Source organism: Giraffa tippelskirchi, chromosome 1 (assembly GCF_054371585.1).
Source record: "Giraffa tippelskirchi isolate mGirTip1 chromosome 1, T2T-mGirTip1v1.2.pri, whole genome shotgun sequence".
NCBI classification, from domain to species: domain Eukaryota; kingdom Metazoa; phylum Chordata; class Mammalia; order Artiodactyla; family Giraffidae; genus Giraffa; species Giraffa tippelskirchi.
The window spans coordinates 177,175,515-177,193,351 of NC_137275.1; the positions used below are offsets into that span (position 1 = coordinate 177,175,515).

At 46.4% G+C, this 17,837-nt stretch overlaps 1 protein-coding gene across 6 annotated transcripts; it reads right to left on the bottom strand.

Annotated features, from left to right (window-relative positions):
- Window positions 1–2,445: 2,445 nt before the first annotated feature.
- VCP (valosin containing protein) lies at window positions 2,446–16,640 on the bottom strand. 6 transcript variants are annotated; one of them, XR_014058672.1, is made up of 17 exons: window positions 16,365–16,640; window positions 12,523–12,634; window positions 12,165–12,337; window positions 10,953–11,095; window positions 10,258–10,388; window positions 9,446–9,577; window positions 8,323–8,425; window positions 7,543–7,676; window positions 7,329–7,464; window positions 6,828–6,940; window positions 6,256–6,420; window positions 6,042–6,164; window positions 5,582–5,794; window positions 5,072–5,384; window positions 4,645–4,800; window positions 3,257–3,411; window positions 2,446–3,105 (listed from the first exon to the last, which is right to left on the bottom strand). XR_014058672.1 is itself a non-coding variant. In XM_081506863.1 (17 exons), exons 1-17 carry the CDS (start codon window positions 16,379–16,381, stop codon window positions 3,000–3,002), a joined length of 2,421 nt encoding a protein of 806 aa, XP_081362989.1. In that variant the 5' UTR covers window positions 16,382–16,640; the 3' UTR covers window positions 2,446–2,999. The 6 variants fall into 6 exon arrangements, 4 of the variants coding, with proteins under 4 accessions (XP_081362989.1, XP_081363011.1, XP_081363022.1 ...); XR_014058671.1 differs by having other exon boundaries at window positions 4,645–4,855; window positions 5,030–5,384; XM_081506863.1 differs by having other exon boundaries at window positions 5,076–5,384.
- Between the last annotated feature and the right edge of the window lie 1,197 nt (window positions 16,641–17,837).

The following is a 17,837-nucleotide window of genomic DNA, read 5'->3' on the forward strand; positions in this document are numbered from 1 at the left end:
AAATTGTTGGGTGAAATTTATTATGCCACAACAAAAAAAAGTGGGAAATGTGAATTGTCTAGAAATCTGATGGCTACTTCCTGCCTAAACCCCTAGAGGACTCATGACATCTTTAAAATAAAGTTCACACTTGGCATTTGAGGTTCTTCATGTGGTTTGGACTCTCAGAATTCACTTCCTTGCTAGTCAACCTAATGCCTCTTAAGCTCTGACTCCATCAAGCCTACCTTCCTTTAACATCCAGCTCAGACTACCTCTAGAGGCTTCTGAGATTCCCTTATCTTGGTATGGTTTCCCCTTCCTTGCTGCCCCATCTTATTTAGCCCAAACTTCTATACACAGGCTGAGATGAAGACTCACCACCTGCTGGCTAAGAGTAGAACTGGAGGTACTTTCTTTCTCACCTATCCACCCCCAGAAAAAGTCTCATAGTCTCAAAGACAATGCAATTTTAATTTCCACTTGCCTTTGGGCCATTTAATGAGTCTATGGATCTCTCAATAGCTTTATGAAAAAATCCACGTCCTATGTTCTTAAGTCTTTTTTAAGCCCTCAGTGGTTTGTAGGGCTGGGCAAGATTAACAAACCATTTAAGAACCCCTGGAGAAGGCAACAGCTACCCACTCCAGTATTCCGGCCTGGAGAATTCCATGGATTATATAGTCCATGGGGTCACAGAGTCAGACACAACTGAGAGACTTTCACTTCACTTTAACATTTGCTCAGCTCAAAGCAATGATCGAACCCTTGTGTTCCTCCTGGGCATTATGTAACTAGCCACTAGACTCTCAAGGTTATTTGTAGGATCAGTATCTTGGACCCCCATACATCTCCCAATGTTAGATTTATAGTTCCATCTTTGCTTTTGCCTCTGTGGTAAACTGTTGGTTCTCTATGATCTAATTTGATGCCATATTCTTGGTTAGAAACCCATCTTCTAATCATAGAACTTATCCCATGGGAAGATCTGCTGTAATAAGACTACATTCCAATTTCTTCCTGGGAACCTTGTGGGGAAAAAGAGGAACTGGCTTTACAGTTCACCTATTGGTTTAAGTATACACAATTCTGCAAGTGCATGTTGACAATAAACCATCCCTTACACTGCCTTCTACAGTTTACGAAGCACCGTCAATCATTTTATCAGACTAAGCAATCTTGAGGTCCCAGAAGAGCTAAGTGCCTTGTTTGATGCTACACTGCTATGAGCACACATGTCAGAAGCAAAACCAGGCCTCTCACAAGTCTGCTCTTGTTTTTTCCTGAACAGTCTATAGAGTTCCAACCATCTTCCTTATAGGTATACTTTGTGTTATAAGTGAATGCAAAGCAATCATTCTAACATAAATTTCTGTAACGTATTAATTAGTACCCTCTGCGTATTTTGTGGGATCTTGCCTTCTACTCTATTCCCACAGCTTAATGCAGAGGTACCAAATGTCTTTTCTCCAAAAGACCTTGCCTTTGGTCTGAGGTTAGGCTGCCACATGGATGAGATGGTGCAACAATATAAGAGTAAGAAGACTGAAAGCTGAGCCATCAGGATACCTAAATGGTGTGAAAACCAGAGGAGGAGCAAAGACAAGATCTGGTAGAGAAAAGTGTCACGGTTAACAGGGAGAGTCAATGCAAATCTTACAGAAGTGTAAGAATATCTATTTCATAGCACATGAGTTCAAGATGTCTCAATTTAATCAGCCTATGTAACTATCTTGAGTTCTTGCAGATTACCTACCTATAAAGGTCAAACTGGAGGCTGGTGTAAATACTAGAATGACTAGCTTGACTCAGCATATTATTTTCTCTGCATCATACTCCTCTTCAGTAAGGCATCACAATACCTATCCCAGAAACACTAAGTGATTACGCTGGTACATGTTGAACAAAGAGGACACACTATACCTGGACAAAACTATGCAAGCAATCATCTGAAACACTAGGAGCAGGGGAGGATGTTTAGTTTAGAAAAAAACACATCCAAAACTAGAATTTTATATTAGAAAAAAAGCTATGTTTTTATAATACAAATTACATAAAGGTGGACATAACTGTAAGTGATCCTCAACCAGAACATGAATATATGAAAAATTTTAGATGCATCAAGAGAACATCCATCGCCAAACAGACACTATACCCCAACCCAGCCTTGGTCAGGAAAACGGGACTCTACAGGCCTAGTCTCACCATCCCCATCAAATATAGGTAGAGGATGCCATATTCACCACTTCTGAAGTTCCATCAGGCTGTGCCCTGCCCTCCACTGCAGTCCTATCCAGTGAAACCGCAGACACTGGGCAAGGAAGCAGTACACCAATGTTTAATCAGGCAAGGAAGAGGGTGCAATCTTACTTCTAGTATTTCACATTTGGAAGAGTCCCTTGGCAGTGAGGAGCAGCCCAAGGCCCTTCCCAGGAAAGAAGCAGGCACAGGGGCCAGGACTCAGGCTCCATTTTGACCCAACGTTTATTGTCCTTTTACAACATGTCGTTTTTGGTTTAGAAACTGCTTGTGATTAGTTTTCCAACATTAACTCAGAAGCATGTAAAATAAAAATCAACCTACTCTCTATATATAAACACCCAGCAACTGTAGCCCTTCACCCTCCTGCCCAGGTTGGGTAGGGGGAAGGGAGGGCTTGGGCAGCATTGAGTGAAGTGCAGACACTTTGCTGTGGGGACTGGTGATAATGCCTTTGTTCACACCCACAGAAGTTCCCTGCACTGCCCTAAACTACAACAGAAATGGCGTAGGCCCCAGGCCCAATTCCTTGTTGGTAATTCACTCTCCACCTCCCAAATGAAAATCGCTTTTATTTTATCGCTTTTATATATTTTTTTGCAACAGTAACCCCCTGTCCAGAGTCTGAGTGTAGCTGAACTGTTCAGACTGAGGAGTGGAGCAGGCCGTGGGCGCACGCCTGGTCCCTCCTGGGCAAGCGCCCCCACCCTCAGGGAACAAGGTCCAGCCAGGCCAGCTCACTGCTCGCTGGCCACCACCACTTAGCCATACAGGTCATCATCATTATCTTCCGTGTACACACTGCCACCTGTGCCACCGCCACTGCCCTGACTGGGGCCAGCTCCACCCTGGTTTCCTGAAGGGAATCTGTATTAAGAGCAGAGGCAAAAAAGAGGGTTAGGATAGGGCTTGTGTAGGATTTTCACAATTACCCCTTCTACTGTCCTTAGGGCTCCCACTACCTTGGTTGTATAGTTCCCCAAGACAGCTTAAACATAGCCCACTGAAACCTAGTTACCTGAAGCTGCCAAAGCCCCGACTCTGCTGAAGGGTCTGAGCAAACATTTCATACTTCCGGATGTCATTATCACTGACAGAACGGCGGGCAAAGCGCATGGCTTCCTCAAAGTGATCTCGGCGGATCTCAGGCACTGGATCATCCTCTTCTACTTCCTGTAGGATGGGTAAACGCAGACCACCAGGGCTGGCTAAGGCTCTGCCTGGATTCCTTCCCTAGCCTTCCTGACCCCATTATTGCAGCAGCGGATTGGGCCTCTCCTATGCAAATTGAATATGCTGTCAGGCCAATATTCCTAAAACTGAGTCACTGCCTCGCTTAAAAACCTGCCAATGCATTCTGGAAATGGTAAAACTGTAGGGACAGATTTCATTACCAAGAGCTTATGGTGGGAATAAAAAGCTGAATAAAGTGACATGAGAGGGATTTCCCTGGCAGTCCAGGGGTTGACACTCTCGGCATCCAGTGCAGGGGGCATGGGTTTGATCTCTGATCAGGAAACTAAGATTCCGCACGCCACAGCCAAAGAAAGGGGAAAAAGTGGCAAAAGGCAAATTTTTGGGATAACAGAAATATGTCTATCTGTGGTAGTAGTTACAGAACTTAAAACATATTTGTTAAAAAGCAAATAGTATACTAAAAATAGTGAATTTTACAATATGTAAATTATACCTCATAAGCCTATATTTTCAAAAAGAAAATGTCAATGGCTCTCAGTACTTATCACAACTGGATTATACTTTACCCACGGGCCTCACTTCCAGTAACATATGACCTGTTTAATGTATCCAGGTTCTCCCAATTCCCGCAGTTCTATTCCTCAAGCAATTTACTTGGGTGACTTACTTCCTTTACCCAACCTCAATTCTCTTTATAGCCCAGGCTAACACTCTATCTCTTCTACTAAGAAGCCACTCAACTGCTGTGACTTTGGATCACTGTAGTTTGTAAGCTTTTATGATAGGGAGAGAAACATCACTAAAGGTAAAGAAAGCCAATTATTTATTTGCTCATTAAGTCAGTTTCCAACACTGTGCCACGATACAGTGGCAAACAAGTGAAACAACAAGAGTCCCTATCTTTATTGAGCTTATATAATATACACATACATATCAAATTCTGCATTTAATTCAGGGCTTCCATGGAACACCAGGAATAGGTCCATAGATCCTAGCTTCTCAGCCCTGCTCTATTTGTTTCTATGCTCATTTCTTCTCAGCCTTTGTAATTCCTGACTGAAGTGCTTATCTACTCAGCATTTTCTCTTCCATGGCATGCTAAACATCTCAGACAGATGAACTTTCCAAAACCTTACACTCTAGGGCACTGTGGAGATTGTCCCCTGGCTCCCCACGACGGGCACATCTGGGTTAAGGATGCAGACTCACCATGGCTGATGGGTTGGTCTGCCGCTCCCGTTCTCGCCTGATCTCACTCTCGATCGATTCACGAATGGCCAACTTGCAAGCACGTTGGCAAATCTCTGTCAAGTCAGCTCCAGAGAAGCCATTAGTCATCTTAGCCAAGAACTCTAAATCCACATCCTAAAAGAACGAACAGAGCTACCTTAGCTTTTAGCATCTCTTCCCCTGAGATACACTGATCTTTGAGCCACCCAAGCACTCCCAATTCCAGTTTGTTCCATCCTCTGCCACCAGTTTTATTCCTTATTCTAGATCATCTTAATACCCTCAAATCTTCCATCTTCCCTTTTCAACCATAACCCCAGGAATCCCCAATGGAACCTTGTCCAGGAACCAAGGAGCATTCCACACAGCCTGCAGATTCACAACCCTGCGACCCAAGACTGTGCACCTGCCTTGGCAACTGGGGACTTGCGCAGGTTGGCCTTGAGAATGGCAACACGGGACTTCTCATCAGGAAGAGGGATATAGATGAGCTGATCAAGGCGACCAGGTCGCAGGATGGCAGGATCAATGATGTCAGGTCGGTTGGTAGCGCCAATGATAAACACATTTTTCTTTGTGGACATGCCATCCATTTCTGTCAGGATCTGGTTGATGACTCGGTCGGCAGCCCCACCACCATCTCCAATATTGCCACCACGGGCCTTGGCAATCGAATCCAGCTCATCAAAGAACAGTACACAGGGGGCAGCTTGGCGTGCCTGTGAGAGGGACAGATGGACTCAAGCATTAGCACAACTGGGTCTCTCAGACCTGAGAAAAAATGGAAAATAAAGTGACCTTCACTGCCCTAACTGAGCTGCCAGAATGGGATAGTCTTAACTCTCCCAAAGAACAGCCTCTACCCCTAACTTGTTCCCAAGCAAGTGAATTGATAGCCCAGCCACTTGTAGCTCACCTTGTCGAAGATTTCCCTCACGTTGGCCTCAGACTCCCCAAACCACATGGTGAGCAGCTCAGGACCCTTGATGGAGATGAAGTTGGCCTGGCACTCATTAGCAATGGCTTTGGCCAGCAAGGTTTTCCCACAGCCAGGAGGACCATAGAACAGTACTCCCTTGGAGGGTGTCATGCCAAACTTGAGGAATTTGTCTGGGTGCTCCACAGGATACTAGGAGGAAAAAGAAAGAGGATTCATGTATATTTCCTCCAGTTTGAAAGAAACCCAGCCTAACAGAAGCATCCTTCCACACCATCTCATGGTGTAAGGAGACAGGTTTCTTGGTGCTTCCAACCTCAGAACAGCAGGTTCCTAAATCATGCTCATAATTTCTGCAACGAATGTGCCAAAACCCCAATACCACCAGCTAAATGACAATGTGCTGAGGCAGTGACCCACCCTGGACCAAGCACCCTACCTGGACCAGCTCCTGAAGCTCACGTTTGACATCCTCCAAGCCCCCAATGTCCTCCCAGGTCACCTGTGGCACCTCTACCACAGTTTCCCGCAGTGCTGATGGGTTGCTCTGGCTCAGGGCCCACTAAAAAGGGAAGAAAAATTGGGGATGAGACTTGCCAGGAAAGAGATCAAAAGTGCATGTGTGCATACCTGAAAGGGAGAGTGGCCCTTACTCGGAAGTCATCCATAGTAACTGCCAGGGAGTTCATGACCTCAGCATCGATGGTCTCGTCTTCTAGGTCAATGAGGTCCATCTTCTTGCGGATGGCTTGCAGAGCAGCCTCAGAGCACAGGGCAGCTAAGTCAGCTCCCACATGCCCATGAGTCTCATTGGCTACCTGCAGAGAGAAGATCCACTCACTCTCCCGTCTCTGAGACCTAGCTTAGATGTCTCTATTCTGCCTTAGACAACAGAACCCTGCCCTTTTCCACTGACTCCTATCTCTGGGTCCTCCATTTCCCTAAACACATACAAGCAGCCCTTTCATTAGCCGGACTATTCAAGCCTGCACTTGGGGCCTGGAAATAAAGCTGCCCCCAATATTCTAGTTCACCCTAATTCAGTGTAAACCAAGAAAAATGCCAACCCTAGTTTCCTGGATTCAATCTCAGATCAATTCCCTTTCTCTGCCCAGGAATTAAAATCAATCGCCTCACATCTGAAGCTTCTGTCCCTAGTTGGTTCCCTTCAACTGTCTGGAAACAAGACATCTGAACTTCTGGCCAGCCCTCATCAACATGCCACCTGTTCAAGGTCCACATCATCTGCCAGCTTCATGTTCTTGGTGTGGATCTGAAGAATTTCCAAGCGTCCTGTAGCATCAGGGATTCCAATATCCACCTCTCTGTCAAAGCGACCTGTGAGATGATGCACAGATAGGGATCATTTCTGGTGCACAGGGAAGAAGGGCCCAGGCCTAAGGCGTCCAACCATCCCACTGTGACTAGGAAATGTCTGGTGTTAGCACAGAAAGCCCCATATCTTGGGAAATCCCTCAGTCTCAGGCAAACCAGGATGGGTGGTTATCCTGCACATGACATGGAGTAAGAGAAAGAAAGGCTCTTACTCTTGCCTAACTGCAAAGGGCTTCAAGAAATCCTCAAAAAAAATAAATAAATAAAAAGAAATCCTCAGGATTAGGTGACTTGGATGAAAGACAGATATGGGATCAACAGGATTAAGCCCACTGGAGACACAATCTCCTCATGAGCAAAGACAGCAAAAAGAGTTATGTGGGGTCCTTACCAAATCGCCGTAGGGCTGGGTCAATGCTGTTGGGTCTGTTGGTTGCTGCCATAACAATGACATGTGCTCTCTGCTTTAGGCCATCCATGAGGGTCAACAACTGTGATACAATACGCCGCTCCACCTCCCCATGGGTCTGTCAGGACAGAATGTCTGGTCAGAAGTGAAGTCAGGACCTTTTAAAACCCTACTATCCCCTTGGTTAAGTTCCTACTTTCTCTCTTTTGGGAGCAATGGCATCCAACTCATCAATGAAAATGATAGCAGGAGCATTCTTCTCAGCCTCTTCAAAGGCTTTACGAAGGTTGCTCTCAGACTCACCGGCCAACTTGCTCATGATCTCAGGACCTGAAAGCAAATAGAATGCATGCAATGACAAAAATACATCCTTTCTCAATCTCAAAAAGTATTCAGTTATCTTGTCTGTCTAGTTCAGAGACAGGTCCTGGGTGAGAATGTGGTAACGTCTGCCTACTTTCTCACAGCCCCTACCAACAATTATCCCAGGGTAGCCACCAAGCCAGGATAAAAGGAAGTCAAGGGGCTCAATACACTTATCTCAGTTGAGCTGAAAGGTATGAAGATGGTGACAGCAGAAGCTGTGGGACCTCTGGCCAGAGCAGAAGCAGCACCGGTTGGACCCCTACTAGTGAAATATCATTCTCAAAGAGATAGTTGATCTCAGCCAGTCTTCCCCCAAACCCTCTCAAATAAGTAAGCATAGACATTTTGAGTTCTCATTCTAACTTACTCTTCTTTAATGTCTTCAGCCTGTTAATGCTCTCTTTCAAGGTGGGATAGATCAAGGGACACCAGAGTAGCATACCCTCCCCTTGCTGCTTATCTGTCTACAATGGACTTTAGAATACAAACACTGAAGTATACATGAGGTGATGTATACAAATTAGCACATCCATGAGTTCTGCTCTGAGACTGGGTCATGCTTAGCTCAGAGTGGAGTCTAGCCAAACACAAAGTGAACCAAGTCTCCTACCATTGATCAAAAAGAAGAAGGCGCCAGTCTCATTTGCCACAGCTCGAGCAATCAAGGTCTTTCCAGTCCCAGGAGGTCCATAGAGCAGGATTCCCCGAGGAGGCTGAGGACCAGTACAAAGGGTTGATTAGGTTCAGACTCTCATCTTCTCCCAACCACAGGTACCCTAAAATGGCCTGAGAAGCGCTCTATTTAAACAGGATGAGAATTAGAGCTCAACTCTGAATCAGCCCTCAAATAGCAGCTGCTAGGAAGACACTTCAGACCATACTCACTCCTCTTTGCAGCAAAGAAAATGCCAGAAAGCTGACAATACTTATAAATGCATAGGAGACAGAGAGCAGAGAAACCACATTAAGAAGCTCTTAGTGTGAGTGAGTCTGAAGATCCTGGATCTAGGAAAAGTAAGAGGGCATTAGGCCAAGGGAATGACTTTAGACAGGTAAGAGCCAAGGACTAGCTCAGCCATTTAAGAGTGTTGGCCAGAGGCTCACTCACTCTTACAATCACAACCCTCCAGGATTTATTATCATGTTGGAATGCCTTTCCCTACCAACAGCCACAAGTTTTCCTCTTGGAAGTTGTCTTTTCTCTGGCTTCATCCACTGGAAGGATATGGAAAAGTACCCCCCAAAAAGATAAATTTATTTACACAGTGTATACTAGGGAAAGGGGTAGATGGAAACTTCATCTTCAGGGTGTCCTGTGATACAGGAACAATTGGGATGTTGCATTTTAGACCAGCAGTTCTCAAATATCCTGAGTGAGGACTCAGGATCCTTCACACTGCAAATTTCCTTTACTGTGATTGGGCAACACTGTTCTAGACAAGTTGGCAAACTATGGTGAGACTTTAAATAATAGGGTCCATTAGGTAAGAATGGTCTTTACATTTTGAAGGGTTGTAATTAAGAAAAAAAATTCAACAGAGAACTTAACCAACCTACTCTGTTCTAGACTATTAGTAGCTTTAACGAATTTAGAGTGTTTTATAAACCTGAATATAGTACTTCCTCTCTAATCCAAGGCAGTGATGAAACACAGATATGAAAACAGGTCCTAGGATTAGACAGTGAGTAGTTGTTAATCACCACCCTAGGCTAACAGAGCCCAGAATGCTCACCTTCACACCAATGGCCTTAAAGAGGGCAGGATGTCTCAGGGGCAACTCCACCATCTCCTTTATCTGAGCTAACTGTTTCCTGCAGCCACCAATGTCATCATAGCCCACTTCATTCAAGGACTCTTCCTCATCCTGAAGATGGAAGAGAAAAATAAAAGGAGAAGGTAGAATGCTATGATCAGCAAAAGTTGAGTTTCTCTAAACCTGGTGTAGAGAAATCTGCTGTATGAGAAGACTTTCCTCTAAGGGGATTATGCCTCAAAGAACAATTCGAAAAACCCCAGGGCAAGAATTTCTTTATTTATATGGCCATGCTGTGCAGCTTGTGGGATCTTAGTTCCCCAACAGGAACCAAACCTGCACCGTCAGCAGTAAGACTGCAGAGTGCTAACAACTGGACTACCAGGGAATTTCTAATCTTTGCTTTTACTTTATATTCGTTTATTTATTCCATGGCAAAGATTTCTAGCATAGCCTTTCCTTATTACATTGTCCTTAGTCTTATTGCGGTGGGCTCCCCTAAAACCTGAAGCTAGAAACTGTGGGAAACGGGCATGGGTCTAGACGCCATCATTAGCATCGCTTCTTCAAAAATTATTCCAACCACTAGACCCATTAGGCTCAATCTAGATTTTAAAAATTATTGATATCAGATACTTCTAAAAAATACCTAGGTCCAGAAATGAATAGCTATGCTTTCCACCTCTGGGAAGTAGCTTAACCATCAAGCTTGAGGATTCTTTGGAACTACCACACTACTGCCCCGCTCAGCACTCACAAAGTAGGGTACCGGGATCAGGAAGAGAACTCACCTCTCGTTTGATAGGCTCCCCTTCACAGTGGATCACTGTGTCTGGAGCAACAATGCAATAAGGACTGGGATCTGTCTCCACTACTTTGAACTCTACGGCACGCATTCCACCCCGGACAAGGAAAATGTCCCCTGTGAGAGCAATCAGCAGAAGAGCAGTCAGAGGTATCTATCACCAGACCAAGCTAAGGATTGCCCATCAGAACCTGGGATCTACAATGCCAAGTTCACTAGGTATTGTCCTTTCTCCTTCCCATCCACATCTTATTAAGCATCAGGCAAAAAGAGAAAGCTAACTTGTGAAGAGTCTCTCTGCCCCTCAGTGAATAAAACCTGATGTGCCAGGAAGAAGCCCATAAGATTTTTGACTTCTGGGGTATAGATAACCCAAGCTTGCACAACAACCACCAATAGCAGAACTGTGCTAAGTATTAAATACACTGTGGACTGTGATACACCCCAAATGGCCCACCTCTTTCTTCAGAGATACAAGAGAAGATAGCTTACTGTACTGGAACAAGGAGTGGGAATGGGAAAAAGGGGAAGTGCAAGGAAGCAGGGAAGGAGAGAGTACACATGTGCAGAATGTGTATGTATGCATACATGTATGAGAATAGACAAAGATGGCCCAAGGTTTACTTTTGAGTATCCCTACAACAATATCCCTTGAGTTCAGTCCTTACAATTATCTCTCACCTTTCCGAATGGGTCGATAAGCTTCCAGGAAGTACGGCTTAAGGTAAACTTCGAAGAGATTGCCAGTGATGCCTTCCACCGTGTCATCAATGGGTAGTACATGGATGCGTTTGCCGTACTTCACATCAGGGCATGGCTGGATGCTGAGGATGACAAGCAGACTCCACATTACCAACCACACTGCAGCCCCAAGCACTGGATGTCCAAAAGGGCCTGGCACAGAGAGCTGATTGCGAGCGAAAGAGAAAAGGCAGGGATGGCTTTAGGTGAAGAGAGGCAAGAGGGTAGGGTGGGAATGAGGGCAAAGCAACAGCCAAGCAGAACAGGTCACACGCAGGGTAGGGGGATAGGGGGAGCCTCTGGAAGAAGCTGCTGGAACTGCCCACTCACAATCAGTGAGGCAAAAGAAAGACCCACACATCTGGAATCCCCACGAAAACACAGGAGGGAAGGTCTTCAATGAGACATATCCAAGGATGACCCATTCTGGTTACTTCTGGTAACCCAACATTACAAAAGGGGACCTTAGTCTGACAGGGTCAGACAAATACAAGTGAAAAAATCATCTCGGTCAGGTGGTCAGAGCACCTCGAGAAAGTGATTAAGCACTTCCAGGAAGAAGGCTCCATAAAGCCTAGAATCCCCTGAAAAGTATCAGAAGCCTGAGATGTTCCTGGCCAGGTGACAAGATGGTTGGGTAGCAGTGGCCAGTGATGACTTCAAGATGGAGAAACCTCTTGCCTAAGGTCTAAAATCACTCAGACTGGAACTGTCCTAGGCCTGGCTCAAACTATACCTCTCACCTCGATTAGCTTGGATCTTTATACAAACCTGCTAGGAGTCCACCTTCCATGCCCATACTCCCATCTCATTCTAGCCCAGACAAAAGCCATTAATGCAAGGCTATAAGCTTATTTGGCAGATACAACCCTCAAATGGCATCCTAAACCAAGGTCTATGGTGTGACTGACCCCTGGGAGAAAAAAATAAAGGTACCAAGAAAGTCAAGAAATGCCAACCTGTCCCAAGGGTCATGCAGAGGCAGATTCTGAAGTCCCAGAGGCAGACCCAAAACCTAAAGACAACCTAGAAACCTAAGTCTTCCCATGGCCTACAATATCTGCAATTGCCAAGGCCTTTGTGGGGGTACTGCCTGTAAAACAGGCAGTCTCTGGCCTCCCATCCCTGAGGGGCCAAGAACTCCACACACACCTGATAACATCCCCCAGGTGTACGCGAAGGTTATTCCGAACAACTCTATTCATTCGAATCTTCTCATCAGAACATGTGTCATCAGAAAGCACAATGCACACAGCTTCCCGCCTCTTCTTTCCTTTCAGCAACACTGTGTCACCTCGGAACAACTGCAGTTCATCCATCTTGGGCTGAGGAAAGAAGGTTAAGGCCTTTGGGTCACTGGGCCAGGGGATAAGCAGCAGCCCTGAAGGTTGGGATTCCCAGTAAACCCCATTCTATCTGTGGTCACTGCAAGAAAAATGAGAAAAGAAACCTGGGAAAAGCCCTCAGGTTAAGTGCAATAAGCAAAGATTGGACTGTGGACCCAACTTACCTGGGACAAGGATACCACACTGTTGTCCTCATTGATGGCTTCATCAACAATTAACCGATTGGGACGGTTTTTCTGTTTAAGAATGGCTGTTGATAAATCATCACCTTTTGAACTAGAAAGAGAAAAAGAAGTCACTTCCAAAACAAATTCCAGCAACGTCTTCACCAGTCTCTAAAACTCTCACTTAGGAAAGAAATAGTGCATTGACGAAGTTGTCCCCACATAGAGCGCAAATAAAGAGAAAGTCAGCTAAGATCAAGAATGCTTATCAAGTACATATTATAATTACTGTTTCAGCAACTCTTGGTATTCCGAGTACTGGTATTCTAGCTGTAAGGCCCCAGGTGATCTTGCCTAGGATCAGGAAACTAAGAAAACAAAATAAAAGTGGAGGCTGAGCAGTAATTAGAAAAATGGAAATAGTCTTAGACAGTATAGAATAGTGATTAAGAGAAGGAGCTCTGCAGTCAGACCTGTTGGGTCTGAATTCCAACCCTGCCACTTAGCTGTGATCTTAGGAAAGTGATTTAACCTCTCTGGAGGCTGATATAAAATGGGGACTACAGTAGCACTCATCTCAGAGGATTACTATCTTAAGTGAGATGTTGACTGTCTTAAGTGAGATATGAATGTCTGGCATATAGTATCTGACGTTTAGTAGGATTAGCATTGCAGAACATAGCACAAGCTCTTTCTTTGCTGACCTTCTTGCAGTAAGACAACCTCCCATGGGACTTGGAGAGACCCCCAAGCCCCACAGAGTAAGCCTGGAAACTATGAAGAAGAATCATTAGAATTACCCTTCCTATTGGCTAAACCTGCTGAGCACCAGAGCATTCTGTGTACCACAGGAATGCAAAGCATAAAGACCATCATATTTGAAAAGAGCGAACACAAAACACTATCAGATCTGGAATCTTCACCAGAAAGAAGCTCAAACTCAAATGGAGTTTCACAGTTATCTCTGCAAAGACACACAACTCCATGGAGTTGGTTCAAAAGGTTAAAACCAAGAAATGCTGAGATATGGGACAAATCCAAATCCCTCTTGTCTAAATCAAGGTTGCCTGAGTCTGAACTCAGTTTAAACTACCTAAATAAACTACCTAAACCACTTCCCAACACCAATTTCTATGCAGGCTCTCCCTTTGAAGTGGTCTTACCTTCTCTTAGAAAGGCTCAAGAAAACATGGGCATTAACCCAAATAAGGAGGCCAGACAATGGAAGACACCAAGGAATAAATAAAAAGAAACATTTCCCATGGATTATTTCTTCACTCAACAAATTAACAAGGGGTGTGTTTGTGTGTGTGTGAGCTTCCTGGCACTAGCGGTACAGAACCTGCCTGCCAATGCAGGAGACTCGGGTTTGATCTCTAGGTCAGGACGATCCCCTGGAGGAGGACATGGCCACCTACTCTTCAGTATTCTTGCCTGCAGAATTCCATGGACAGAGGAGTTTGGCAGGCTATGGTCCATAAGGTTGCAGCGAGTTGGACACGACTGAAGCAATTTAGCATGCACACATATATATGTTTTTCCTTGGTGGCTCAGATGGTAAAGAACCTGCCTGCAATGTGGGAGACCTGGGTTTGATCCCTGGGTTGGGAAGATCCGCTGGAAAAGGGACTGGCTGCCCACTCCAGTATTCTTGCCTGTAGAATTCCATAAATACACCAGGCACTGTTCTAGGATCTGGCAATTATCAGCCAACAAAAGACAAAACAGTATTCCTACTGGAAATATCTTCACAATTTGCAAGAAAAAAAGATGTGTGTACTCTAGAATAACAGCTAGGAAGTTAACAGGATTTTTTTACATCTTTTGGTCCTGATACATTCAAAAGTAATATTACACAAATCCCACTCATCTAAAAATGTTATAAGTTTTCTGTTGACCCTCTCACATAGCCTGGATCTTTATTCATTCCCTTTAAACTAATTTCCATGAGTGGAGTTTCCTTAGCTTAAATTTGCCTCCCCCAACCCAAAAGTCCCCTGGAGAAGGAAATGGCAACCCACTCCAGTATTCTTGCCTGGAGAATTCTATGGACAGAGGAACTTGGTGGGCTACAGTCCGTGGGGTCACAAAGACTCAGACATGACTGAGTGACTAACTTTTTAACCCAAAAGTGGTGATCACAATGCTGCAGAGGCATACTCTTCCAATGCTTATAAACATTCTGGAAAGCAACCATGGTCAATGTGAGAGGACAATTTAAATCCATCAACTCTCCCTCTCTCCCACGCATCAAAATATCCTTCAAGGGCTGCCCATCTTCCTGTCTAATGTATAGGACTAGGGCTAGAGAAAAATAAAATGTCAGATGCCTCCAGCCATCACTTTGTATTTTAACCCCAAAGCTGCATTCTAGGAAAATCTCCATTCTGTCTACGTTCCGGACTCTGGCACTGGAGAAGAGTGGGATGCTCTTAAAAGACCTTTAATTCCACATCTATCTACTGAGATCAAAGGAAGTAACCTCTACATGACAGAATTAAGTTTGATCCCGGGCCAACAGTCCTGGAGAACTGTTTTGGGGGACATCCTCATGGTCTACGGCATGATTCAGGCCCTTTTCAGAACCCCAACAGGCCACAGGAGACTTGGACAGAGTTCAGGCAAGAGTCATCAAGATGACCTAGAGATCAGAAACTGTCTTATGATGCCAGGTTCCAAGAATTCTGGACTTTTACTTTCAGTCTTGGAAACTAAAGACTAAGAGACTACTTTAATTATTAAGTAGTTCTTTTAAATAGGCACATGAGTAATACTTCATCTCAATTCAGAAACTTGAAAAAAAGGAACACGTCTCAAAAAAAAAAACACCTAAACTCTCAAGTGAGTAAAGTGATTTGCATAGAAGGGTTTCCACAGGATGGCAGTGTCTCCCCCTATACCCCCAGTATCTAAAGCTCTTGACTCCAAAATGGGCAGAAGTGGACAGGTTTTATCTGATGCTTTCGTGAGCAGAGGGCCCATAATTTCTCAACATAGCTGCTTAGGGATGGAATGTGTGAGTTTAAGGGAACTCTAACCTTCACACCACAAAGGCTGAAATCTAGAAAGGCCGACAAAAAAACGAACTGAGATTTGAATTTTAGCAAGAACCTAAAGAACCCCATTTCACAACATCAAGGAAAACCGACGAAAGCCTTCTCGTATGAACAACAGGCCTCAAGTATTAATATGAAGGCGGCCAGAACCGAACGGCTGGGCCCGCTCTCTCCTCAACAGCCTCTCACCACTCAGGTCTTCAACTACTGGACACGCCGATCCAGCTCTAGAAGGGCTTTCGTGCACTTCCCAGAGCTCCCAGGCCTTTCCCAGCTCCGGCCTCCGCCTCGGTCTCTAGGCTAAGGCCTTCACGTGGCTCCAAGTCCACGCCCACCGGGCCCAGTTAGGGCGTTGGGCCCGCCGCGGGGCCTGCGCTCTCCTGGGACCAAAGGCCCAAAGCGGATAGCAGATCAGATCGCAGGTGGGCGCCGCAAGGCCCCCGGGCTCTGCGCCGTCAGTGTGAGCCCGCAGAACTCACTAGGCCGGGACGGCCGTTCCAAAGGAGCCAATCAGGCCGGCCCGGGCCTGCATGACACAGCACGATCTGGCCCAGGCCCCGACCCAGGCCCAACGCAAGCCCCGCCTAGGGGGCGCGCGGGTGCGCAGCTGGGCCCGGTGGGGTACGCGGCTCCTCACTCGCCTCCTTCCTCTTCTTCCCTCTCCCTCGTTCCCTGTCCCCACCTCCAAGACGCGCCCACAGCCAGGCCCGGTCGGGCCTACCCAGCGCGGTGGGTCTCCCGGTGCGCGCACCCACAGGGGGCGGACGGGCGCGCGCACACACTCACTCAGCTCCAGAGGCCATGGCGCGCGCTTCTCCCAGCCGGCGGCTGTGGCGGACCGCGGGTAACGGCTCTGAGGGGTGGCAGGCGACCGATTGGGCCGGGACTCGGCTCTCCCGGAGCGGGGGCGAGTGGCGGCGACAAACCCGCAGGCCTTCCTCTCGTTTCCTCCCAGCGGCACTAGGGCGGTGGACGAGCGGGAGGGCGACGCTGGCGCCTGATCCGCGAGGGGGTAGCGGCAGCGACGACTCAAACGACGGCTGCAGACGCTTCGCTAAGACTGAGCGGAGAAGAGCCGAATCATCGGAAGGCGAGGTGCTCTCACCCCAGCCAATCAGCGCCTGCCCTGGCGACTCCCGCCCGCCTCTCCGTGCCTCTCCCCAGCAACCCGCCGACCGGAGCCAATCAGAAAATTCGTTTGTGGCCTGGCTCCCGCCTCAGGGGCGCAACACGCCTAGTAACGCCACGTCAATTGGCCGCAACGCTACGCTTCCTCGACGGATTGGGATTTCCGGCCAATCAACGAAAAGAATAGGGCCAGATCGACTGGCGAAAAGAGAGCCTTTATCCTGAGGAGGCAGACTCTCCCACTTGGCTCCAGTTCATTGGCTCCTGAGTTTACCCAGCTAGAAAAACCTGGCACAATGGATTGAACCCTTATATTAGTCTAGTCTAGTTGTATTGATAAACTACACACCCATCTTCTACCAAAACCTGAGTATCCACTCTAAGCCGTCTCCTTGCTCCTTCAGGACGCCGGCTCCAGCCACCTTTATTCTGGGCTCCGACTAGCACCCAGCTCTTAATCCACTCTACCCTATCGTCATTACACCCTTTGGTAATCCCATAGGCTTTACAGTTTCTCGGGGCTTGGAGATACATGCTTCCTTTCCACTGGTTATTAATATTCATGGCTAAAGGAGGGAGTGGACTCAAGTCCAGAAAGGAGTCAAAAGGCAGCTACAGAACACACAGCAGATTCAACAGAGCCCAAGGCAGCAAGAAAATTGTACACTGAGACTTGGAAGTCCTTGGGCCCAAAAATGCCAGGTTGTTGCTGTTAACTTGCTAAATCGTGTCCGACTCTGCAACCCCACAGACTGCAGTGCGCCAGTCTTTCCTGTCTTTCACTAGCTCCCCGAGTTTGCTCAAATTCATGTCCAAATCGCCAGGTAGCCCTACCTATATTCAATATGCAGCTTTGGGGGCCCGTTGACTGAATTCACCCTTCACCCACTATTGACACAGACACATTTGACTCAGACAGTGGAAATCCAAATTTGGGATTAGGGTGGGGGTGGGAAATCTGAGACTCAGAGGTCTGCTTGTTTCTCTCCTCTAAGAATTCCTGCTTTCAGGTAACAAGGATTAAAGGCACTGCTTCTTGAGTAAGGATTCCCTTAGCCCTTTCTCGAGGCTCATAAGGTAGATGATGTTCAGAGAGGGTATCATGGCCAACCAGCACTCAACTGAATCAGA